The 27,907-nt window shown below is 43.6% G+C and overlaps 1 protein-coding gene across 1 annotated transcript in view; it reads left to right on the top strand.

Moving 5' to 3' along the window:
- The first annotated feature begins 284 nt into the window (after positions 1-284).
- LOC126210520 (peroxidase-like) overlaps positions 285-27,907 on the top strand; it is a 138,703-nt gene continuing 111,080 nt past the window's right edge. The window contains exons 1-2 of the mRNA XM_049939767.1: positions 285-344; positions 15,135-15,268. Of these exons, the coding sequence (XP_049795724.1) occupies positions 15,136-15,268 (133 nt within the window). The 5' untranslated portion in view covers positions 285-344; position 15,135. The remainder of the gene's footprint in view (positions 345-15,134; positions 15,269-27,907) is intronic.

Raw genomic sequence — 27,907 nt, 5'->3', positions numbered from 1 at the left:
CAGCATGGATATTAGAGGAGGTCCCTATCTGACGCCGGATGTTGTGTCTGACTAAACTGTGTGCCCGTGAGGGAGTGTGCGCTCGCGTGTATGTATGTGTGTGTGTGTGTGTGTGTGTCTAGATGTTCCCACTCTGGTCGTGGCAGGCACGCCTCTGATTGGAAACCTGTTGGGCGTGTCCTCTTCCTTAACGAGCGAATTCCACGCAGCTACAATTACTGCCTCCAGCTCGCCGATTAGATAGCGTTCGGCACCATTTCCTACATGTGACGGTCGCGCTTTAAAACGAGCCTCACACATTGTACACCTTCAGTATCCGGGTCGTTGTCAACGCAACATCGCAGGTAAAGAAACGAGTCGCCATATTTTACTCCCAAGTGTGCACTTTCAGCACCTTCAGGTGTGTGGCAGAGAGTGCCTCACGCCCTGTGGTCCTTCTTTGTTCTAATCACGAGCAGCGCGTGGGAGGATCCATTGTCAATAAAGCTCCGCATGCCAACCAATTTCTCTGATTTTTTGCCCCTTGTGATGTATGGAATGAAGTAATATGAAAATTGACTCTTCTTGGAACATCTCTCGGAATTTCTACAGAAAATGATTTTTCCTTTACGGGGGACCACAGACGTGCATTACATTTTGAAAGAAATTTCTACTATTTGACTGTAAATTGCTGCTCATTTATTTCACACTGTCATGATTTTGGCCTTGTAGCCATTCTAAAGTGCAAGCTGAACGACCACAAAATGCCTGGCATGCCTAATACATTAGTTGATGTATGACTGACGTTGACTTCAGTTCATGTATGAACGTAATGAACGCAGGTTACAGTAACGTAATGGCTGTCAAATGCGCACTACAGTGTGTTAATATTTATTCCCTGTGCAGAATTTGACCATTAATATGTCTATTTTGATATGTACTCATGTCTAGTAGTACTACCGGGTATGTGTCATCTCGATCTTCAACTGACTCCCTGTCACAGACAATGAGAGCCACACCGATATCTATCCGCCTTACCAATTGTAATTTTCCACCTATTCCACACCACAACAGGGCTCAGCCCGTCCATTTCCTCTATCCACCTCTCTCTCTTTCCCGTCTCCTCTTGATATCACTGTCCCGCCACCTATCTTCCCACTATTCCTCCCAACACCTGGCTTCATCTCCGTAGTTTTCCTACCTTATAGACTCGTATATTTTTTCTGCTCACATCCCTCAGGCCTATAGAACACATTCTCTCTTCCCCGATCCTTTTCTCCCAGTGCAGGTGCTTCAGCTAGTAAGTGAAATTGCAGTGCAATTTCTTACAGGAATGTCACCTTTCTCCGATATGTTTTTTAAATGTATGTAATTTGTGTTTTTTAACTTTTAGTCCTTTGACTGTTATTTTAAAAAAGCCAGAAATCTTACTGTTTGTATGTAAACGCAAAAAAATTAAATATTATTCAATTTTTTTAAAAGACAATTTGTACATTTTTCGCCTTTTAATACTTGTCTCCGTCTATGTTATATTTTTTTACAACTCTTGCCTGAAGAGTGGAAAGTTATACAGCTGACGGACCACCCCCTGCCCACATGGAGAAGGGGGATGGAATTACGATAAAGCGAAAACAAATTGACATTTCATTTAACAATGTAGTTCTAATCACAAGCAGCGCGTGGGAGGATCTATTGTCAATAAAGCTCCGCATGCCAACCAATTTCTCTGATTTTTTGCCCCTTGTGATGTATGGAATGAAGCAATATGAAAATTGACTCTTCTTGGAACATCTCTCGGAATTTCTACAGAAAATGATTTTTCCTTTACGGGGGACCACAGACGTGCATTACATTTTGAAAGAAATTTCTACTATTTGACTGTAAATTGCTGCTCATTTATTTCACACTGTCATGATTTTGGCCTTGTAGCCATTCTAAAGTGCAAGCTGAACGACCACAAAATGCCTGGCATGCCTAATACATTAGTTGATGTATGACTGACGTTGACTTGTTCATGTATGAACGTAATGAACGCAGGTTACAGTAACGTAATGGCTGTCAAATGCGCACTACAGTGTGTTAATATTTATTCCCTGTGCAGAATTTGACCATTAATATGTCTATTTTGATATGTACTCATGTCTAGTAGTACTACCGGGTATGTGTCATCTCGATCTTCAACTGACTCCCTGTCACAGACAATGAGAGCCACACCGATATCTATCCACCTTACCAATTGTAATTTTCCACCTATTCCACACCACAACAGGGCTCAGCCCGTCCATTTCCTCTATCCACCTCTCTCTCTTTCCCGTCTCCTCTTGATATCACTGTCCCGCCACCTGTCTTCCCACTATTCCTCCCAACACCTGGCTTCATCTCCGTAGTTTTCCTACCTTATAGACTCGTATATTTTTTCTGCTCACATCCCTCAGGCCTATAGAACACATTCTCTCTTCCCCGAATCCTTTTCTCCCAGTGCAGGTGCTTCAGCTAGTAAGTGAAATTGCAGTGCAATTTCTTACAGGAATGTCACCTTTCTCCGATATGTTTTTTAAATGTATGTAATTTGTGTTTTTTAACTTTTAGTCCTTTGACTGTTATTTTAAAAAAGCCAGAAATCTTACTGTTTGTATGTAAACGCAAAAAAATTAAATATTATTCAATTTTTTTAAAAGACAATTTGTACATTTTTCGCCTTTTAATACTTGTCTCCGTCTATGTTATATTTTTTTACAACTCTTGCCTGAAGAGTGGAAAGTTATACAGCTGACGGACCACCCCCTGCCCACATGGAGAAGGGGGATGGAATTACGATAAAGCGAAAACAAATTGACATTTCATTTAACAATGTAGTTCTAATCACAAGCAGCGCGTGGGAGGATCTATTGTCAATAAAGCTCCGCATGCCAACCAATTTCTCTGATTTTTTGCCCCTTGTGATGTATGGAATGAAGCAATATGAAAATTGACTCTTCTTGGAACATCTCTCGGAATTTCTACAGAAAATGATTTTTCCTTTACGGGGGACCACAGACGTGCATTACATTTTGAAAGAAATTTCTACTATTTGACTGTAAATTGCTGCTCATTTATTTCACACTGTCATGATTTTGGCCTTGTAGCCATTCTAAAGTGCAAGCTGAACGACCACAAAATGCCTGGCATGCCTAATACATTAGTTGATGTATGACTGACGTTGACTTCAGTTCATGTATGAACGTAATGAACGCAGGTTACAGTAACGTAATGGCTGTCAAATGCGCACTACAGTGTGTTAATATTTATTCCCTGTGCAGAATTTGACCATTAATATGTCTATTTTGATATGTACTCATGTCTAGTAGTACTACCGGGTATGTGTCATCTCGATCTTCAACTGACTCCCTGTCACAGACAATGAGAGCCACACCGATATCTATCCACCTTACCAATTGTAATTTTCCACCTATTCCACACCACAACAGGGCTCAGCCCGTCCATTTCCTCTATCCACCTCTCTCTCTTTCCCGTCTCCTCTTGATATCACTGTCCCGCCACCTATCTTCCCACTATTCCTCCCAACACCTGGCTTCATCTCCGTAGTTTTCCTACCTTATAGACTCGTATATTTTTTCTGCTCACATCCCTCAGGCCTATAGAACACATTCTCTCTTCCCCGATCCTTTTCTCCCAGTGCAGGTGCTTCAGCTAGTAAGTGAAATTGCAGTGCAATTTCTTACAGGAATGTCACCTTTCTCCGATATGTTTTTTAAATGTATGTAATTTGTGTTTTTTAACTTTTAGTCCTTTGACTGTTATTTTAAAAAAGCCAGAAATCTTACTGTTTGTATGTAAACGCAAAAAAATTAAATATTATTCAATTTTTTTAAAAGACAATTTGTACATTTTTCGCCTTTTAATACTTGTCTCCGTCTATGTTATATTTTTTTACAACTCTTGCCTGAAGAGTGGAAAGTTATACAGCTGACGGACCACCCCCTGCCCACATGGAGAAGGGGGATGGAATTACGATAAAGCGAAAACAAATTGACATTTCATTTAACAATGTAGTTCTAATCACAAGCAGCGCGTGGGAGGATCTATTGTCAATAAAGCTCCGCATGCCAACCAATTTCTCTGATTTTTTGCCCCTTGTGATGTATGGAATGAAGCAATATGAAAATTGACTCTTCTTGGAACATCTCTCGGAATTTCTACAGAAAATGATTTTTCCTTTACGGGGGACCACAGACGTGCATTACATTTTGAAAGAAATTTCTACTATTTGACTGTAAATTGCTGCTCATTTATTTCACACTGTCATGATTTTGGCCTTGTAGCCATTCTAAAGTGCAAGCTGAACGACCACAAAATGCCTGGCATGCCTAATACATTAGTTGATGTATGACTGACGTTGACTTGTTCATGTATGAACGTAATGAACGCAGGTTACAGTAACGTAATGGCTGTCAAATGCGCACTACAGTGTGTTAATATTTATTCCCTGTGCAGAATTTGACCATTAATATGTCTATTTTGATATGTACTCATGTCTAGTAGTACTACCGGGTATGTGTCATCTCGATCTTCAACTGACTCCCTGTCACAGACAATGAGAGCCACACCGATATCTATCCGCCTTACCAATTGTAATTTTCCACCTATTCCACACCACAACAGGGCTCAGCCCGTCCATTTCCTCTATCCACCTCTCTCTCTTTCCCGTCTCCTCTTGATATCACTGTCCCGCCACCTATCTTCCCACTATTCCTCCCAACACCTGGCTTCATCTCCGTAGTTTTCCTACCTTATAGACTCGTATATTTTTTCTGCTCACATCCCTCAGGCCTATAGAACACATTCTCTCTTCCCCGAATCCTTTTCTCCCAGTGCAGGTGCTTCAGCTAGTAAGTGAAATTGCAGTGCAATTTCTTACAGGAATGTCACCTTTCTCCGATATGTTTTTTAAATGTATGTAATTTGTGTTTTTTAACTTTTAGTCCTTTGACTGTTATTTTAAAAAAGCCAGAAATCTTACTGTTTGTATGTAAACGCAAAAAAATTAAATATTATTCAATTTTTTTAAAAGACAATTTGTACATTTTTCGCCTTTTAATACTTGTCTCCGTCTATGTTATATTTTTTTACAACTCTTGCCTGAAGAGTGGAAAGTTATACAGCTGACGGACCACCCCCTGCCCACATGGAGAAGGGGGATGGAATTACGATAAAGCGAAAACAAATTGACATTTCATTTAACAATGTAGTATATTTGGGACATTTCAGGTTACACATGAGAATGGCTATGAAGCCGGAATCATGATTTTGTTAAGTAAATGAACATTAACTTTTAGTGAAATGGCGGCAATATCTTAAAAACGTTCGGCAGCAAATATCCCGTGAAGCACAACACCTCTCTAGTAGCGTCTGCCACTGCAGTTTGTTCGACACTTTCTTTAGCGCTTTCGCGCCTACTAAACGAACCGATGAGGAAACGTTCCGCTCGTCATTTGATTTTTTATCCCTCTTTCGTTATTAAGGGTAGTACTGTACCGAGTAATATGGCAGATAAGTGTTTTGAAAGCGGCTCCATTCTGGATCCTTTGGATTCCCCAGAATAGCTTGTAAGTAGGCTGTTTAGGTTTTTTTATTGGTAACGCCACCTCTGTATAGAAAATCACTGGCTGTGCGGTGTGCAGTCTGTGGCTGCTTTGCATTGTTGTAATACTCGCCATTGTAGTGTTAGGCAGCTGGCTGTGAACAGCGCGTAGCGTTGGGCAGTTGGAGGTGAGCCGCCAGCAGTGGTGGACGTGGGGAGAGAGATGGCGGAGTTTTGTAATTCGTCATGAACTGCTATATATATGATGATATCAAGGTAAATACATTGTTTGTTCTCTATTAATATCTTTCATTTGCTAACTATCCCTATCAGTAGTTAGTGCCTTCCATAGTTTGAATCTTTTATTTAGCTGGCAGTAGTGGCGCTTGCTGTATTGCAGTAGTGGGAGAAACGAAGATTTTTGTGAGGTAAGTGATTTGTGAAAGGTATAGTTTAATGTTAGTCAGGGCCATTCTTTTGTAGGGATTTTGTGAAAGTCAGATTGCGTTGCGCTAAAAAATTTTGTGTGTCAGTATAAGCACAGTAGTGTATAAATTGTTCAAAGGGGACGTTTCAAGCTCAGTCTGTCAATTGCTCCTCCAACAACTACTCTTACGGGATCAAAATGGTTCAAATGGTTCAAATGGCTCTGAGCACTACGGGACTTAACTGCGGAGGTCATCAGTCCCCTAGAACTCCTTAAACCTAACTAACCTAAGGACATCACACACATCCATGCCCGAGGCAGGATTCGAACCTGCAACCGTAGCGGTCGCACGGTTCCAGACTGTAGTGCCTAGAACCACTCGGCCACCCCTGCCGGCTTCTTACGGGATCATTCCACTTCAGGTCGCCCTGGGTTGTTAGTAGTCCAGAGCATCAACGACGCCGTTCTCCATCAACAAAGGCTGGGGAAGGAGGTGACACTTTGGTGGGTTCATATGGTTCAAATGGCTCTCAAAACTATGGAACTTAACATCTGAGGTCATCAGTCCCCTAGAACTTAGAACTACTTAAACCTAACTAACCTAAGGACATCACACACATCCATGCCCGAGGCAGGATTCGAACCTGCGACCGTAGCAGTTGCGCGGTTCCGAACTGAAGCGCCTAGAACCGCTCGGCCACCACGGCCGGCAGTTTGTTGGGCTAATGAGTGTTGATGGAAATGAAGAATCAGATGTAGCAGTCAAAGAGACGTGTCGTGTTAATCAGTTAGTTTAGTGCGCCATGCCCCTACGTGTTACTACGTCACTGGTGACGTACCTTTTTTTTCTTTTTTGTTCATCACTCTTCTGACTAGTTTGATGTGGCCCACCACAAATACTCTCCTGTGCCAACCTCATCCCAGAGTAGCACTTGCAGCCTACATCACCAATTATTTGCTGGATGTATTCCAATCTCTGTCTTCCTCTACAGTTTTTTCCCTCTACAGATCCCTCTAGTACAAAGGGAGTCATTCCCTGATGTCTTAACTGATGTACTGTCATTCTGTCCCTTCTCCTTATCGGGGTTTTCCACATATTCGTTTCCTCTCCGATTCTGCGCAGAACCTCCTCATTCCTTACCTTATCAGTCCACCTAATTTTCAACATTCGTCTAAAGCACCAATTCTCAAATGCTTCGATTCTCTTTTGTTCCGGTTTTCCAACAGCCCATGTTTCACTACCTGTACTCCAGTAATTTCTTCCTCAAATTAAGGCGGGTGTTTGATATTAGTAGACTTCTCCTGGCCAGGAATGCCCTTGTTCCCAATGCTAGTCTGATTTTGATGTCCTCCTTCCTCTGTCCGTCATTGGTTATTTCACTGCAAAAGTAGCAGAATTACTTAACTTCATCTACTTCGTGACCATCAGTCCTGATATTAAGTTTCTCGCTGTTCTCATTTCTACTACTTCTCATTACCTTCGTCATTCTTCGATTTACTCTCAATCCATACTCTGTACTCATTAGACTGTTCATTCAGTTCAGCAGATCATGTAACTGTTCATCAGTTTCACTCAGGATAGCAATGTAATCAGCGAATCGTATCATTGATATCTTGTCACATTGAATTTTAATTCCACTAGTGAATATTTCTTTTATTTCCATCGTTGATTCCTCGATGTACAGATTGAACAGTAGGGGCGAAAGGCTACATCCTTGACTTACATCCTTTTTGTTCAAATATGTGTGAAATCTTATGGGACTTAACTGCTAAGGTCATCAGTCCCTAATCTTACAGCCGGCTGGAGTGGCCGTGCGGTTCTAGGCGCTACAGTCTGGAACCGAGCGACCGCTGCGGTCGCAGGTTCGAATCCTGCCTCGGGCATGAATGTGTGTGATGTCCTTAGGTTAGTTAGGTTTAATTAGTTCTAAGTTCTAGGCGACTGATGACGTCAGAAGTTAAGTCGCATAGTGCTCAGAGCCATTTGAACCATTTTAAACCTAATCTTGCACACTACTTAACATACATTATTCTAAGGACAAACACACACACCCATGCCCGAGGGAGGACTCGAACCTCCACCTCACCCTTCTTAATACGAGCACTTCGTTCTAGGTCGTCCACTCTTATTATTCCCTCTTGGCTATTGTACATATTGTATATGACCCGTCTTTCCCTACATGATTTTCCTACTTTTCTCAGAATTTCGAACACCTCGCACCATTTTATATTGTCGAACGCTTTTTCCAGATCGACAAATCCTATGAACATATCTTGAATTTCTTTAGTCTTGCTTCCATTACTGACCACAACGTCAGAATTGCCTCTCTCGTGCCTTCACCTTTCCTAAAGCCAAACTAATCGTCATCAAGCGCATCCTTAATTTTTTTTCCATTCTTCTGTATATTATTCCTGTAAGCAATTTGGATGCATGAGCTGTTGTGCAGTAATTCTCGCACTTGCCATCTTCGGAATTGTGTGGATGACGCTTTTCCGAAATTCAGATGCTATGCCGCCAGACTCATATATTCTACACGCCAACGTGAACAGTCGCTTTATTGCCACTTCCCCCAATGACTTTAGAAATTGTAATGGAATGTTATCTGTCCCTTCTGCTTTGATTGATCTTAAGTCATCCAAAGCTCTTTTAAAGTCTGATTCTAATACTGGTGCCCCTATCTCAAAGTAGTATCACATAGTCGTAGATATATGGGAAGAAGGGTGGCTGGCAGTTACAGAAAACACTCTGCTCCTGGTGAAGTCGATCGCTTGGCCGTGGCGCACCTTCCAGCTATGCAGGCGGGACGAGGTCCTCCTTACTCGTCTTCGTATAGGCCTCAGTCCTGAGACTCATGGCTCCTTGATGCGTCTAGAGTACCCTCCAATGCGAGGTGCTTGTCGAGTGTAGATTGCGGTGGGCCACAATTTACTAGAGTGTCTTTTATTTTCAGACCAGGCGATAGCAAACTTGCCCACAGATTTTACTTCTGCACGCCGCTCCATTATGTCGTTTCTCAAATGAAGATTGACGTCGTAATCATTCAACAGAACTAGATCTTGAAAGCTTCTCGCAGAAGTTCTCCCAACATCGAAAGCAGTGTATGCCTCATGGCTGTACGTCTGCTTGTGAATCCTTTGGGATCACCAGATGAACCAGTTCCTTGTCCTCAGATACGATGTCCTACACGGTTCTTTCCCACTGACCACCCGAAGAATCTAACAATAATACAATATTTCTCTCTAATTGGGAAGGACGACATCTTTCAAATAACTTTTGATCTGGCCAGACGCTTTTTTACTAGATTTCGATGCTGTCACAACGCCATCTGGGGGTTCGAAAAGAGAATCTCGAATGCTCAGTCCAAAACCACCATTAGCTTCTTCTAAAACTATGAAAAGGCAGGTGGTCAGTGTGAAAAATCCATTCTGAGCGTTGTACCCAAGATCAAGAAATTTTTTCATCTGGTGATCCTGTATGACCCGACGAAAGAGATAGAGCTCTGGAACATAGACGGTTTTCGGTGTTATAAGAATGTTGTGAGAATATTTTCGAATCTAGTTTTATTGTATGAGGACGACGTCAATCTCGAAACAATGTAACCAAGCTGCAGTCACTAGTAATCAATTCTCTTCTCCAGCTCTTACGAATGTACCGATACATGCCTGACACAAATCAGGATATTTAGAGGATGACCCGAAAGTATATGAAATTCTGCTGAATTCTGTTTTGTATTGTGTCATCGTCGTGTATATTATATGAAGAAATTTCGTTCATTTTAGATGCATGGTATAAAAACGTTATGTTTTAAGCATTTCTTCACAGATTATCTATATTGCAATGATTTTGTATCATAATGTTAACTAAATCCACATATGTGGAATGGTAAACTAAAAATCGAAAGAACCATGAAAATAAAACGTAAAATAAAAATTTAAAACATAAAATGAATGTACGCAAAATAAATAATAATAATAATGATGAATGATTTAATGTTTTAATTGATATGTTGAAAATAATCTGACAGGACCTTGTGAAGCGCTTACTTTCCAAGAATAGTATTTCAGAAACCAGCTTTATTACACTTGGATGTCTGAGGCTCGAAAGCTGCTTTATGTTATAACAAAAGTTTTCATTTCTCTAAATTAATAAATTAATGGTGGTGGGATATTAAGCAAAATTTCAAATTATTACAAAAGTTGCTTATACAAGCATTAAGAAAGTTAATTTGATAGCAGCCTTTGTATGATAAATATTTTTATATATCATCGTTTGGAAGTTAATCCCTTTAAACCTCATATGCCAAATAACCTTAAGGTTTGTGTTTTACTCCTTATAAGTGAAACTGGGCACAAACAAAAAGAAAACAAGTTTTTATTGTTTTGCCTCCTCCACAAACTCGCCAGTTTCATGAAAGTCGTTTATTTACTCTTGAGTATACTCCCTTGTTAGTATAAATAAGCGTGCAGTGGCATGAAACTCTACATTATTTTTGTGACATGTCACGTTGGACTCAGCACGACTCGCACGACTTTCATGGTTCTGTGTAGTGTTCGATTTGTTTCCTAAAATTTTAGGAAGGAACTTTTAATATGTTGTGAGACTGGGTGCTCGCCCCTCCTCCCCCCCCCCTCCCCTCCTAGCTGTAAGTACTCAGGCAGCCTCATATTTATGTGCAGTTCTTTTAGCCTTCCTCTTGTTTTGCTTGTGTTTCATTTTAGACCGTCTGGTCATATGTGGTCTATCTTAAAGGATCTGAGATGGAATAGTTGTGCGGCTGACCGCGATTGAAGTTGGGAGGTGCGCATGTCGGACACACACTTCCTTGTTTGATAATATTTTAAACATTTTAATCATGTTCGTTTCTACTAGTTTTCGTAAGGACGCTGAAAATCTCGCCATTGAGAGCCTCTCTTTCTCGCTCTCTCTCTCTCTCTCTCTCTCTCTCTCTCTCTCTCTCCCTCTTCCTTCCTCTTTCTCTGTCTGGATGGTCACTGCTATGTATTTAACAGACGTTATTGTTTCCAGTGATTTGACGTTAATGACATAATCGAACAGCAGTGGATCTCTTTGGCTACGTACGCTATGTGATCAAAGGTATCCGAACACGTGGCATTAATGCTGGTAATGCTGGAAGTCAGTATGGTGTTGGCCCGCCCTTTCGCCTTGACGACAGCTTCCACGCTCGCAGGCATACGTTCAGTCAGGTGCTGCAAGGTTTCTTGGGGAATGGCAGCCCATTCTTCACGGAGTGCTGTACTGAGAAGAGGTATCGATGTCGGTCGGTGAGGCTGGCACGAAGTCGGCGTTCGAAAACATCCAAAAGGTGTTCCATAGGATTCAGGTCAGGACTCCGTGCACGCCAGTCCATTACAGGGACGTTACTTATTACACCGCCACACACCGTGCGTTATGAACAGGTGCTCGATCGTGCAAAGAGTTCTACCTGAGTTGTTCGAGAACGTACTCTTGGCTGTTCGTGAGAGGATGTGGATGCAACACGATGGTGCGCGCCTCACTTCAGTTTGGATGTCCGCAACCATCTCAGTGCTGTATTTCCAGGTCGTTGGAGTGCAAGGGGAGGTCCTCTTCCATGGCCTGAGAGGTCACCTGACCTGAATCCCCTTGATTATTTCTTATGTCGATATCTAAACCTACTTGTGTATGAGAGCCCAGTGGATACGGAGATGGCCGGTCGAAGTGGCCGTGCGGTTCTGGGCGCTGCAGTCTGGAATCGCGAGACCGCTACGGTCGCAGGTTCGAATCCTGCCTCGGGCATGGATGTGTGTGATGTCCTTAGGTTAGTTAGGTTTAACTAGTTCTAAGTTCTAGGGGACTAATGACCTCAGAAGTTGAGTCCCATAGTGCTCAGAGCCATTTTTTTGATACGGAGATGGAATTATTTGCCAGAATTGTAGTTGCCTGTGATATGATTCGAAATACAGAAGGGATATTTGTCACGGTGCGTCAGATCTCGTTCGCCGACATCATGCTTGCATTGAGGTTGATGGTCGTCAGTTTCGGCAAAGGTACAGAACAAGTTGTACGTTCGTTGTGTCAGTGATGGTATTTGTATTTAACTGTAACTAATGTAAATAAAAATTGTACACAGTAACGTGATTTTATTCCTATTATCTTCTTAAGCTGGCTTCTCCGACCCCAGGTTCTCTACCTCAAATTGTTCATTGGAGCATAGGATGTCCCGTTAAATTTTTTTACGCTTTTATGGAAACAGCTTGTATAGATGTTAATGTGAACTGAACTGGGGATATCCCAAATGTGTACAAACGGTGATTTACCAGTGACACTTCCCATTTGTATGTAAAGAATGACAGTGCTGGAAAAACTCTTACGTTATTTGATTTTCACACAGCTGAGCAAAACTGAACGTACTCAGTTATCTCTTTACTTAGTCTGTACATCACTAAACTGACACAATATTTATAGCGCAACGCAATCTGACTTTCAATAGTCCCTACAAAAGAATGGCCCTAACAATAACCTATATCTTTCATGAAACACTTACCTCACAAAAATCTTCGTTACTCGAACTACTGCAATACAGCGAGCGCCAAAACTGCCAGCTAAATAAAAGATTCTAACTACGGAAGGCACTAACTGCTGATAGGCATACTTAGCAAGTCAAAGATTTTGATAGAGAACAAACAGTGTATTTACCTTAATAGTGTTCAAAAGCCATAATGTATATGTATCAGTTCATGACATCCAGTCTTACAAATTTCCTTTTTCTGATGGACACACGTCCAGATCGTCCGCTCATAGTAACCTCTCAAAACTCTGGCATCTCTTTCTCCACATCCGCCACTGCTGGCGGCTCACCTCCAACTGCCCAACGCTACGCGCTGTTCACATCCAACTGCCCAACACTACACAAGCGAATATTCCAAAAATGAGTCCAACCAGCTACTGACTGCACGCAGCACAGTCAGTGATTTTCATACAGAGCACTACGTGGCGTTATCAACATAAAAACCTAAACAGTCTACTTACATAGCAGAAAAAGGAAATTTGTAAGACTGGATGTCATGAACTGATATATATTATGACTTTTGAACACTATTAAGGTAAATACATTGTTTGTTCTCTATCAAAATACGCTAACTATGCCTATCGGTAGTTGGTGCCTTCAGTAGGTAAAATCTTTTATTTATTTGGCAGTTTTGGCGCTCGTTGTATTGCAGTAGTCCGAGTAACGAAGATTTTTGTGAGGTAAGTGATTCATGAAAGGTATAGGTTATTGTTAGTCAGGGCCATTCTTTTGTAGGGATTATTGAAAGTCAGATTGCGTTGCGCTAAAAAATATCGTGTGTCAGTTTAGTGATGATCAGACTAAGTAAAGAGAGATCTGTCTGAGTACGTTCTGTTTTGCTCAGCTGTGTGAAAATCAAATAACGTAAGAGTTTTTCCAGCATTGTCATTCTTTGCATACAATGGGGAAGTTTCACCGGTTCTTACTATGTTCCACAGGACGATTTTTATAGTATACTACCAGTGTATCTCTTGTGTTCCATTTTAGTCTCGTTTTCGTATACTCTAGTTGTAAATCTTGTTTTATGTCGGATCAGTCCTCTGTTAATCCTGCGTTACGTCGTATCAGGGTACGACTTCATAATGTCTACCATAAATTGACAAAACCTCTTGTAATATAATACGAGGGCTATCCACAAAGTACATTACGTTTTGTAATTAAAAATAAAGTATTGGAAAAATATTGTATTATATACATATGAAAGCCACACTTAAATACTACTTTTCTACATAGTTGCCATTTAAATTAAGGCACTTATCGTAGCGATGGACGAGCTTGGAAATTCCTTCGTCGTAAAATTCGGCCGCCTGCGCCTTCAACCACGTGGTTACCTCTTCTTGAAGCTGTGCGTTGTCATCAAAACGCTGCATAGCCAACCACTTCTTCATTGCTGGGAATAAGTGGAAGTCGCTCGGTGCCAGGTCGGGACTGTACGGCGGATGAGGAAACAACTCCCACTTGAAAGATTCGAGAACTTCACGAGTGGCATTTGCCGTGTGGGCCCGGGCGTTGTCGTGAATCAGCAAGATCTTTGAGCCCAACTTTCCCCTGCGCTTGTTTTGTATTGCTCTTCTGAGGTTGTGCAGAGTTTGGCAATACCTTTGAGAGTTTATTGTAGTGCCTCTTTCCAGGAAATCCTCAAAAATCACACCTTTTCTGTCCCAAAAGACAGTCGCCATCACCTTCCTTGCCGACATTGTCTGCATGCATTTCTTGCGTTTTTGGGGGGAATTTGTGTGCCCCCACTGCATTGACTGCAATTTTGTCTCGCAGTTCACATGCTTAACCCATGTTTCGTCACCAGTAACGATGCGATCGAGTAATGAGTCGCCATCTTTCTCGTAAGCGTCCAAAAATGTTAACACTGCAGCCATTCGCTGACTTTTGTGAATCTCTGTCAAGATTTTTGGTATCCATCTTGCACAACACTTGTGGTAACCAAGCTTTTCGGTAATGATTTCGTGCAAAAAACTTCGTGAAATTTGTGGAAAACTCATAGAGAGTTCCGTTATTGTGAGTTCCGTTATTGTGAAATTACGGTTTTCGGCGGCATCGACTTTTTCGACAAGATCGGCAGTCACTATGTTGGGTCTTCCACTTCGCTCTTCGTCGTGAACGTTAGTTCGGCCATTTTTAAATTTTTTGACCCATTGACGCACTCCACCTTCAGTGATTATGTTGTCCCCATACACTTCACAAAGCTGCCGATAGATTTCTATCGGTGTACTGTTTTTTGCAGTCAGAAACCTTATTACAGCACGCACTTCACACTTCGCGGCATTTTCAATTAACGCTGACTTTTCAAACTGTCACAGTAACTCAACGGAGTACAGCACGAACCTCTCACTAGCACGACAGGATGCCGACTGAGCGGCGGAATGCAATGACACCAAGATGGCCGCGCTAGCCCCGCCCCTAACGTACAGAAATGAAAACGTAATGTATTTTGTGGATAGCCCTCGTATCTCCTGTGATTGTCTGGCCGGGCACGACCCGAAATCCAATTATGAGAGAACCGACTAGCTAAGCTACTTGCTAACGAAGCAGCTACCCTAGCGACTAGCTACTCACGGCGTGTTGCGTGTGTGTGTTCCCGCAGCATGTTGGCGACGTGTCTAGCGCTGTCCGCCCTCTGCCTGCTGCTGCCTGCTGTGATGGGGGACCGCTGCGGACCCAACGTGGTGCCGCTGTCCATATTTGAGGGCAAACCCTGCCAGCTGCGGCTCACCAAGAGTGAGTAGGCCTACCGCAATAGCGCTGCACTTGTACTGGTCGTAGTAAGGAGAGGAGGACCCATCAGACTGTTCACTACGAGACCTTGAGGACTTGTCTACAGGGTGTTACAAAAAGGTACGGCCAAACTTTCAGGAAACATTCCTCACACACAAAGAAAGAAAATATGTTATGTGGACATGTGTCCGGAAACGCTTAATTTCCATGCTTCAAATCACATTAATCATGGAATGGAAACACACAGCAACAGCACGTACCAGCGTGACTTCACTTTGTTACAGGAAATGTTCAAAATGTCCTCCGTTACCGAGGATACATGCACCCACCCTCAGTCGCATGGAATCCCTGATGCGCTGATGCAGCCCTGGAGAATGGCGTATTGTATCACAGCCGTCCACAATACGAGCACGAAGAGTCTCTACATTTGGTACCGGGGTTGCGTAGACAAGAGTTTTCAAATGCCCGCATAAATGACAGTCAAGAGGGTTGAGGTCAGGAGAGCGTGGAGGCCACGGAATTGGTCCGCCTCTACCAATCCATCGGTCACCGAATCTGTTCTTGAGAAGCGTACGAACACTTCGACTGAAATGTGCAGGAGCTCCATCGTGCATGAACCACATGTTGTGTCGTACTTGTAAAGGCACATGTTCTAGCAGCACAGGTAGAGTATCCCGTATGAAATCATGATAACGTGCTCCATTGAGAGTAGGTGGAAGAACATGGGGCCCAATCGAGACATCACCAACAATGCCTGCCCAAACGTTCACAGAAAATCTGTGTTGTGATTGCACAATTGCGTGCGGATTCTCGTCAACCCACACATGTTGATTGTGAAAATTTACAATTTGATCACGTTGGAATGAAGTCTCATCCGTAAAGAGAACATTTTCACTGAAATGAGGATTGACGCATTGTTGGATGAACCATTCGCAGAAGTGTACCCGTGGAGGCCCATCAGCTGCTGATAGTGGCTGCACACGCTGTACATGGTACAGAAACAACTGGTTCTCCCGTAGCACTCTCCATACAGTGACGTGGTCAACGTTACCTTGTACAGCAGCAACTTCTCTGACGCTGACATTAGGGTTATCGTCAACTGCACGAAGAATTGCCTCGTCCATTGCAGGTGTCCTCGTCGTTCTAGGTCTTCCCCAGTCGCGAGTCATAGGCTGGAATGTTCCGTGCTCCCTAAGACGCCGATCAATTGCTTCGAACGTCTTCCTGTCGGGACACCTCCGTTCTGGAAATCTGTCTCGATACAAACGTACCGCGCCACGGCTATTGCCCCGTGCTAATCCATACATCAAATGGGCATCTGCCAACTCCGCATTTGTAAACATAGCACTGACTGCAAAACCACATTCGTGATGAACACTAACCTGTTGATGCTACGTACTGATGTGCTTGATGCTAGTACTGTAGAGCAACGAGTCGCATGTCAACACAAGCACCGAAGTCAACGTTACCTTCCTTCAATTGGGCCAACTGGCGGTGAATCGAGGAAGTACAGTACATACTGACGAAACTAAAATGAGCTCTAACATGGAAATTAAGCGTTTCGGGACACATGACCACGTAACATCTTTTCTTTATTTGTGTGTGAGGAATGTTTCCTGAAAGTTTGGCCGTACCTTTCTGTAACACCCTGTATACTCTGTTCATCATATGGAAAAACCTCTCCGCCCCGATAGATGAATGGTCAGCGTGACGGGTTGCCGTCCTCCGGGCCCGGGTTCGATTCCCGGCTGGGTCGGAGATTTTCTCCGCTCAGGGACTGGGTGTTGTGTTGTCTTCATCATCATTCCATCCCCATCCTGCGCGCACGTCGCCCACTGTGGCATCGAATGTAATAAGACCTGCACCAAGGCGGCCGGACCTGCCCCGCAAGGGGCCTCCCGGCCAATGACGCCAAAAGCTCATTTCCATTTCCAGAGCAATAAACCTCTTGTAAGCATTACGCTGTGTATTCTTCCCCGTTTGCTGGAACCTCATTGGATTTCGTTTCACGTGGAGCGGAAGGCAAGCTGTTTCGAGTACAGCTACGTCCGACAATGAGGGTATGTTTTATGCTTTACTGGCGCATTTAACCCTTGAGATCACTAGCCAGCAACCTGGTCCAGCTAACATGGAGTGATGTGAACAGTTGTAGTAAAGGTGTAAAAAGAGACGAGCAGAGATCAATATAGTCTTTAATGTCATTTAATTTTGCAACAGAAGGAAATAATATAGGGTAAAACACAGGCGATACACTTCTTAGGTGACCAGACGGAAAACATAAGACGCTCTCTAGATAACATGGTATTGTAATTAAAATCAAGAGTGATGAAAATTCCTGACTTTAAGAAGCGTAATTTTTCTGTGTGAGTTATGGGTTCCATTTGAAGCCGCTGAACGTATTACAGTCAGTCGTCTGGTAATCTCTGTGATCGACCCGCTGGGCTGACCAGGTGATTAGGACTGTGGAAAGGGCCAAATAAGGTTGGGGTCAGTTTCACCTTAAAATTGTAATTCATTGTAATTTAATGACACATTTACAAGCAAAGGGGCACATAGCCGAACGTTTACGAGTCTCAAACTCCAAATCTTTCACGGCTGAAGGCCTCCAAACAAGAAATGTTAAAAATCAACCAGATAAAAATGCAGTTAAAATAGCAAATAAAATAATTAAAATACATACATATATATCACAGCTAGGTGGAAAGCCTCAAGGCAAAAGTACATAGAACAAACATATGCAAGGTGCAATACAAACGGCTGAAAGCCACAATTAAATTTCAAAATTTTAAAATACATTACCATAATCTTTTAAGACAGAAGACCGCAATGTTTTCGCTTAAGGGGAAATTTTGAGAATAAGGCTTCAAGCGGCTGAAGGCCCACAGCTGATTTTCCAAAAATTCAAAAATACCTTAATCTATAAATTTTCAATTGTCGAATGCACACAAAATGAAAAAGCAACGCAATAACTAAATTTAAGAATAAGGTTTTAAGCAGCTGAAGGCTCACAACTGATTTACATAAATTAATTTATACACAATAAAATTGGCTATAATAGATTACCAACAGACCATTAAACACCCATGAAAAGGACAGTATAGACAACGGCACTCAGATGCCTCCAGGGGGGCAGGGGGGAGGGGGCTGCCCCAAAAACATTAACATTCACTTAGTTGGGACAGGTAGTGGTCCCAACTACACTTGATCCTTCGGTAACCCAACTAAGAGACAGTCACAGACCAATGGACCAAACGATTTGCTCGCCACCAATCGGTATATAAAAACTCAAAGACCAAACTCTTATGGACGTAATTATCCACAATGAAATATGTATTAAGCTGTCAAAACTACACACCTTCCGCCGGCCGCGGTGGCCGTGCGGTTCTGGCGCTGCAGTCCGGAACCGCGGGACTGCTACGGTCGCAGGTTCGAATCCTGCCTCGGGCATGGGTGTGTGTGATGTCCTTAGGTTAGTTAGGTTTAAGTAGTTCTAAGTTCTAGGGGACTTATGACCTAAGATGTTGAGTCCCATAGTGCTCAGAGCCATTTGAACCATTTGAACTACACACCTTGTTGGACAGCAACAACAGGTGAGGAAAGGGCGCTGCCTGAAATTACGTTAGTGGCCAGGCCAGGTAACAGGAACTCTAACGGCCACAAGGCAGAAAACTCCGCTTGTACACTTGAATTGGAAATAAGGTAATATAGTTAACTTCACCAAAAAAGAGCACTGCCTGAATTTACGTCAGTGGCCAGGGCAGGTAACCAGGACACTAACAGCCACAAGGCAGGAAGTTCCGCTGGTGCACTTGAATTGTAGTGAATCAATATAGTTAACTCAACCGCACAGCGGCTCGATTTCACCACTACAAACACCCTGTGTTGCCCAGAGGGAAAGCTCCCCAACAGCGAACCACCAAAACGAAGAACATGAACGGACGTGGCTTGGGTGCTTAACACACCACTCAACTTTGATGTCCGGGGCGGTGAGCCACGAAGTTCGTAGCGATCGGACAGCTCCACACACGGTCTGACACTGTGCTGGGACCGCCAGCGGACCCGGCCGACTGCGCCGCACGGAGATCCTCCCTGGTCCGCACCAACCGACCAGCTCCCACAGACCCCCTAGCCAGAAACTACATGCACAAGACCAAAGATGGAACACGGTGCAAATATCGATACACATCGCTGCTGCCACAAGTAGAAGGAGGAAGAACCATGGCATAACTGCAACAACAGCGGGAAACCAAACACAGATAGACCGCCAAGTTCAAGAAAACGCATAGTTGGGAGTGAGCACGGCTCACTCTGAACTCCTTCTATATCGGACTCCGAGGAATACATTTACTTCTATGCTGATAACTAGGCGATCAGCAACAGAATCCCAAGTCACCAAAAAGTCCACGTTTCCTCCTCTTCCTCTTTTGTGACGGGCTGTTCCGCATTTCGCCATCGTTAGGCAGTGATGTGTCAGAAAGCTTCGAGCATTAGTTCCAGTACGTTTGGCAGCTTAAATTTCTTGTTATTTCTCGCGAAAAATCCCTGAACTTGGCTCCATATTAGTTCTGTTGGGTTCAGATTGCAGTGTTAAGGAGCCAAGTGTAAAAACCGGCATTTGTACCGTGTGTTCGACACTTGAAAATTATAGTTTTCCATGTTTCTATTACGCTTATCACTCTGGCTCGTGTGAGACTACATCTTTCCACAAAACAATGGGAATATTCGAACAGAATATCATATTTTTCATTTTTCTCCAAAAAATTTAATTGTGTAATGTTTTCTCAACTTCAACCATCTTTAACAATCTTTTATAAAATTTAGATGATTAAGAATTGTATTGGCAATGAAACCCAGAATTTTGCATGCGTTATGTAATTAGAATCTAGAAGACGAGCATTTTGCTTGAAAATGATGGTTAAGTATGAGCTAATTAGTGTATATTTGATAAATTTCATATTTAAATGATTTAGGTATTCAAACCGAAAAAAAAGACTTTAACGAGCTTTTTTCCTTCTTTTTCTCTTTTTTGTTTTTTCTTTTTGTTTCTCCTTTTTTGTTTCTTTGTTTTTTACTTATTATTCTTTTTCCTTTTTTAAGAGAACCGGTTCACTTTTTACTTGTCTTTTCTTTTTCTTTTTTCTTTTTTTTCTTTTTCTTTTTTATTCTTTCGTTCTTGTCACGGTGGTCGGACGAGAACCGGTGTATTTCTTTCTTTTTTTGTTCTTTCTTTTTCAAATTTGTCCCGAATTGGAACCACATCCTGTTACCTAGTGCTCTTTTAAGAGAAAGCTAATTCAATTTCCTCTTCTTAATCAAGTATTAAAAATGAATGACATCAGTCTGTGAATCATCGAATCTCGAGTGCCAGACTGAAAGATCAGGTGAAAGAATGGGAAGGGCTCACCACGATAAAAAATTAAGTGTGATGCAGTATCACATACGCATGATGTAATGCTGCTGACAAGAACTTGCAAAGAGTTCACGATGTTTGTCACTATTTTTCGTCTTCAAAAACTGTTGCCAGATTCAAGTCAAATAAACCATGAATTTTCCACTCGATGAGGGCGTAGACGGTACGGCCTAACAGCCACACAGCAATATTATGCTTTGCCGGCGGAAAATATTTAAAGTCAAGTGCAACGACACTGTTAGTGGGCCAGTGTGGTTCGAGTGGTGAGAGCCTTCACTAACTGGCAACTCCTTCCTCCACACATCTGAAACAGCGCGACACTGGAGGCGGTGTTCCCTGGTATCGGTCACGCCACACCTGCCACAGTTGGGGGAGGCAAGGAGTTGGATGTCGGCTAAACGCTGGTTGGTGGGCAGTGTATTACTGACAACTTTGTGCCACAACGCAGACACACCGGACGACAAAACATTCTTATTGACATCTCACCACACTTGCTTCCAGATCACAGTAGGTAGACAGACTGCCAATTTATGAACCGGAAGTCGTCCCATCAAGTCGATGTAGGGTCGCCGTGCTGTCCTACGTGGTGAGTCTGTGGCCGTGCAGAGAACGTAACTTCCGTTGAGGATGTATTCTTTTTTGAATCGCCGCCCACCAGCTCACACGATTTTCAACCTATAGCGTTACCGAGTATGCAACGCATACGATTAATATGCCGTGCCTTTTTTTATTACATGTTTCACAAGACATGTCAAAGCAGATTTCTGTTTATAATCTTGTGGAAAACATTAACACTTGTTTCTCGCTATTAACGGTGTTCCACGCACGTGTTTCACCATGGGTCAGGAAGGAGTGTCATCCATTTTCACGGTACTTATGAACAGTGAGACAATCAGAGTATAAGTTACGTTTACAGTGACTGTATACGATTTTTGAAATGAGAATTCCGTGGCTGTTAATACCCAGAATGTCTTAAAGTTTCATCTAGAGTGACATAGTAGACCTACTATGGTATCTAATACATAAATAGGACCTACCTCTAAGAGCGGAACAACACCAGTGAACGAGAGCTGCGGCTACTAACCAATCGCCGTCCGGGTGGCCGAGCGGTTCTAGGCGCTACAGTTTGGAACCGCGCGACTGCTACGGTCGCAGGTTCAAATCCTACCTCGGGCATGGATGTGTGTGATGTCCTTAGGATAGTTAGGTTTAAGCAGTTCTAAGTTCTAGGGAACTGATGACCACAGCAGTTAAGTCCCATAGTGCTCAGAGCCATTTGAACATTTTACTAACCAATCACCCCGTTTGTTTGTTTACATCAGGTTTATTCCTATGATGAACCAAGTATAGTATCATGTGGACACTATATCGTGGTAGTTTCAGGTGGGGAGTGTTTTCAACTATGGTTGCGTTAGCTAATGGTAGAGGTCATGCCTAAAATAGCACTGCCAACTGCAGCAAACAATTGCGCTGTAGCCACTACCAAAGGCTCTGTGTACTACAATTTGCTTTGTGCTGTGAATGGCTTCTTTTTTTTTCTTATTTTGAAATGAGTCAAAAGATTAATCCTGGTGCATAAAGGTATTCGAATGCTACTCTGACTAGGAATCAGGGTTCGTTATGACCGTTATGTCAGCTTTGCTTTCGTTTGCCCCATCTGTTCCTTTTCCCCGAACATGTCCACGTCCTCAACACCTCCTGCTGACTTGATCACCCTCATCCCATGGTTGCTCCTCTTCTCTCCAACCCCCACCCGCTGGCGTGCCTTCAGCGTTGTGTCCCCCCTACCCTCCACCTCTACACCCCCCCACCTCCTTTCCCAAGGTGGCTTCCATCAACTCCCCCTCCCGGATGATGCCCTCTCTCCCACCATTTATCCCTCCTATCAACTATGATCCTTACCTCCACCTCATCCCCTTCCATACATCCTGTTTTTTCTCCACCTACCCACTCATTGCCTCCTTTCTCTCCCCCTGAGTCCTTTTTATTTCCCCTCCATCGTCTTCCCCACTCCTTTCACCCGGCTGCCCTGCTCCCCCTCTTTTTCTGTGCCCTCTCTCTCCATCGGCTGACTTCTTCCTCCCCCCCCCTCTCCTTTCATCTGTCCGGGTCCTGCCGCGGCCCCCCATACCCGTATACCTTCGTACTGTTTTCTGTGCACTGTTTTCTGTGAGTGTTCAGTGTTGTGTGTCCCCTTTTTACAGTGCTGCGAACAGAAACCAGACTGTCGCCGTATTTTTTAATTGTGCTTGTCTGTTTCCTAAGTTTTTTTAATCAGCATTACTGACCTGTTTGTTTTTTCTGTTTTCTTCACAACTTTTTCGCCATGTACCAGTTTTAAACAGTCACCGTTTTATCACCTCTTTTTATTGTTATATCTCCTCATTATGTTTTTTAACTTTATCTGTAGGCTGTAGCGCGACATATTACGCTGCTCCGAGCCCCCCCCCCCTCCCCCATGGGGGTGGGGGAAATCGAAATACAATAAAGAAAAACAATTTGTTTTCGTGAAAGCACATATCGCAGAAGTAAGGTGGCAGCCCTCCGAGAAGGGGGCGGGTCTTACTTCCCTGCACCGCCCCTCACCCCTCGGACAGTCATCGCTTGGTTACGGTCGCAGCCGACTGCCACGATATGCCGTCCGCACAATAACGTCATAGAAACGCATTTCTTGCGGCACGATCGGTCAGAGCTTGCTGGCTGTGTTTCATTTCTTATGTATATCTGAACGCCACAGGGAAAAAGGAGATGGTCAGTTTTTGGCTGGAACTGAGTTGTTGGCATCATTCGTTTGAAAAAGAACGAACAGTTGGTAACTGTAAGCAGTTTCTACTGATATGTTGAAAAGAACTAATAAGTGGGTCAAAAATGAATATTTTGCTTCTGGATGCTGTACCGAGTTGTTGTTTCCGTTTTCTGCACAGTATTACAGTTCTCGCAGTTAGTACACATAACATCATATCTCACAGCTGATGGCTGGATCGGTCGTCAAAATATTGTGCAGAAAATGGAAGGACAAATTAGCAGAAGACCCAGAAGCGTACCGTCAATCAGTGACATCGAGAAAGTCTGAGAGAGCAGGTCCATATATCAGTGACATCGAGAAAGTCTGAGAGAGCAGGTCCATAAATCAGTGACATTGAGAAAGTCTGAGAGAGCAGGTCGATAAATCAGTGACATCGAGAAAGTCTGAGAGAGCAGGTCCATAAATCAGTGACATCGAGAAAGTCTGAGAGAGCAGGTCCATAAATCAGTGACATCGAGAAAGTCTGAGAGAGCAGGTCCATAAATCAGTGACATCGAGAAAGTCTGAGAGAGCAGGTCCATAAATCAGTGACATCGAGAAAGTCTGAGAGAGCAGGTCCATAAATCAGTGACATCGAGAAAGTCTGAGAGAGCAGGTCGATAAATCAGTGACATCGAGAAAGTCTGAAAGAGCAGGTCCATAAATCAGTGACATCGAGAAAGTCTGAGAGAGCAGGTCCATAAATCAGTGACATCGAGAAAGTCTGAGAGAGCAGGTCCATAAATCAGTGACATCGAGAAAGTCTGAGAGAGCAGGTCCATAAATCAGTGACATCGAGAAAGTCTGAGAGAGCAGGTCCATAAATCAGTGACATCGAGAAAGTCTGAGAGAGCAGGTCGATAAATCAGTGACATCGAGAAAGTCTGAGAGAGCAGGTCCATAAATCAGTGACATCGAGAAAGTCTGAGAGAGCAGGTCGATAAATCAGTGACATCGAGAAAGTCTGAGAGAGCAGGTCCATAAATCAGTGACATCGAGAAAGTCTGAGAGAGCAGGTCCATAAATCAGTGACATCGAGAAAGTCTGAGAGAGCAGGTCGATAAGTCAGTGACATCGAGAAAGTCTGAGAGAGCAGGTCGATAAATCAGTGACATCGAGAAAGTCTGAGAGAGCAGGTCCATAAATCAGTGACATCGAGAAAGTCTGAGAGAGCAGGTCCATAAATCAGTGACATCGAGAAAGTCTGAGAGAGCAGGTCCATAAATCACTTGCAGTTTTGCACACAGTGCTAGGCGCTGCCTGATTTAGAGTAACGAGTGACCCCACTGTACTGTGGGTGACTAGAAACGATTGATTTAGAGTGATGAATGACGCTGTACCCAGTGGCAACCCAGTAGAAGGGTTTGGGTTTGTCGAATGCCTGGAGATGCAGTGAAATATGGAGGACGAAGTGTTACATCGTGGGGTTGTTTTTCGTATTTGGCGTTAAAGTAAATGCTAAATGCGGAAACATTGATTGATTCGCGGGAGGGGACCAAACAGCGACTTCATCGGTCGCATCGCATTAGGGAAGGATGGGAAAGGAAGTCGGCTGTGCCCTTTCAAAGGAAATGTCCCGGAACTTGCCTCAAGCGATTTAGGGAAATCGTGGAAGACCTAGATCAATATGGCCGGACATGGGTTTGAATCGTTGTCCTCCCGAATGCGAGTCCAGTGTGCAAACCATATCGCCACCTCACTCGGTAAATGCGCGGAAGGATATGAACATATTTTAAGGCATTGTGTGCTTTTACCAATAGAGGAACAGTTGGAAGACGATGAAAGTTTGTATCACTATGACGATGAACCGTGTTATAAAGCAACTGATTGTGGACAATAACGTTCCTGAAATGAAGTCACTTGTCGAAAGCCCCAACATGAATCCAATGGAGCGTCCAGCATCACTGTCTACTCTGGTACCGGTTGTTGAGGGAGAATAGAGCGACATTCCTCCACAAACATACAGACATGTAATTGGAAGCGTATCCAGCAGAGTTCAAGCTGTCATAAAGGCGAAAAGTGAACATGACAGCCATATTATTATCTAGTAATAGGTGTCCAGATACTGTTGATCAGGTAGTGTAGAAGGACCGACTTTTAGGTTTTTACACAAACAGTGAAAGAAGACTGTTTGGGTAGATATTGTTTTGTTGTTCTCAAGTTAGTCACATTTAAAATTTATATATTTTTACATGAGTCCGAATCAAATGTGGAAACATTTTCGTCTCGTAATACGACGTCGTATAGTGATTTTACATTTCTGTGGGCGATTTTTTTTTTAAGATTTCTCTACAGCGATTTACTCCAGCTAGCTTTTGAACTCATGTCAAATTGTCTGGACTCCATCTGAAAAAGATGTGTTTCCACAGCCAAATGTTCATTCAAGACAAGCATATTTTCTTGACTTTTTATTTTATTTTGCTTCTGTACAATAGGTATTTGGGACGATCAGGATAAATAAGACACAGTGTAAAACAAAATATTTTTGAAGCATTGATTTGCGGGTATAAGAGTTTTCTTGTACAGTCTCCTCCTCCTTTTTTTGATAAAAATACACTAATGTGTGTAAAAAGTGAAACACTCAGAAGCAATGGTCTGCCTCAGGCCGTGACAAGAGGACGTGTAGAACTGCGGAACCGTAGTAAGTGACTGAAATGGCAGAGAGGTGGCGTGCACGTGCGTTTTTTGTTGTTTGGCCGGACAGGCCAGTGTTACATAACGCTCAAACGGGGTGGAGCTGTCGTACGAAGTGGAAACGTGTAACCAAGTGGCAATATGGCTCTCCGACGATACAGGGTGTAACACCAGAGTGTGAATGCGCTGGAATGGGGCAGAATGACTGGTCTCCGGTATGTGGGTCTGTCGTTCCGTGCCATTGCAGCTCGTACAAGGCACGCTGTGAGGCGTGTGTGGAACCAGTGGAGAAGAAAGGCCGTACACACCACGAGATGGCCGCCATCTTGTCCGCTTGGCGGTAACGGACAAAACAGCTTCTTCGACAGTGTTAACGCGATGTTGGAGCACTGCAACGAGTGTGGACATGTCTGCGCCGACGGTTCGACGCCGTCTTCTGCTGGCTACAATGGTGATGTTGATGATGAAGAAGTCCCATACTCTTCGACAGAGCGTAGGGGACGATGCGGGAGACCCGCACCAGCGTACTAGGCAGGGTTCTAGCGGAAGTGGTTTGCCATTGCCTTCCTCCGACTGTAATGGGGATGAATGATGATGCTGAAGACGACACAACAACACCCAGTCATCTCCAGGCAGGTGAAAATCCCTGACCCCGCTGGGAATCGAACCCGCAAGACCACGAGTTGCAGACTGCTACAATGGTGGCAAGCATGCTATTGCGTCTGATTCCACTGACCAGAACCCACCAACCATGCAGCGTGCAACGCATACGTGAACGCCGGCAATGGCGTGGGGTGCTGAGTGGCAAAATTTAGTGTTTTCGGACGAGTCCCGCTTGACATTGTCCCGCAGTGATGGCTGCAGACGTATTCCACGCCGCCGTCTTGAACGCAATCGAGCAGACTATATTGTTGAGCGACATAGCGGACAAACGCTAAGTGTGATGTTTTGGGGCGCCATTGCCTGTCAGACGCGATCTCTCGTCTTGAGGACACCCTGAACAGCTGCCGCTACATCAGGGAGGTCTTTCAGCCCGAGGCGCTGCCCCTCCTGAGGGCCGTTCCACATGCCATGTTTCAGCAGCCGGCCGCAGCGGCCGAGCGGTTCTAGGTGCTACAGTCTGAAACCGCGCGACCGCTACGGTCGCAGGTTCGAATCCTGCCTCGGGCATGGATGTGTATGATGTCCTTAGGTTAGTTAGGTTTAAGTAGTTCTGAGTTCTAGGGGAATGATGACCTCAGAAGTTAAATCCCATAGTGCTCAGAGCCATTTGAACCATATATTTAAGCAAGGCAACGCCCGGGAACAGGTAGCGACAAATACGCAAGTCTTCTTTGAAGAACGACGGGTATCGCGGCTTCCCTGGTCTGTCTGTTCGCCTGACGTTTTCCTCATCGAACATGCCTGGGACATGGTTGTTGGGCAACTTGTTCGTTCACGTCCTCCTGCAGTCACAGTGTACGCGCCTACAAACCACGTGCCAGACTATTTCCCAGCAGCATATACAGGTGCTTTTTGATTCCATGCCACGACACCTAGCCGCTGCGTTTGCAGTTCGTGGTGTCGTTTCTCCGTGCTGTACAGTGCATGTACAGGTCCGTAACACTAATCATTTGTGCAGTGTCACGCCCCTAATCGGTGGAATAAGTGTCATTGCGATCTCATCTCTCGGTCTGATTGTTTCACTTTTCCCGAAAAGCAGTGTATCACGAAACCGCCAATACACTGTGAAACATGATTTTTGAAGTTTAACGGAAATTCCAATATGTCTGAACTAATTTTTCTGCCATGTTTTCAGATCTGTTATTCGTGT

The sequence above is a fragment of the Schistocerca nitens genome, chromosome 10 (genome assembly GCF_023898315.1).
Source record: "Schistocerca nitens isolate TAMUIC-IGC-003100 chromosome 10, iqSchNite1.1, whole genome shotgun sequence".
NCBI classification, from domain to species: Eukaryota; Metazoa; Arthropoda; class Insecta; order Orthoptera; family Acrididae; genus Schistocerca; species Schistocerca nitens.
Note: the sequence above shows the minus strand (reverse complement) of the source record. Positions and strands in the feature narration are given on the sequence as shown.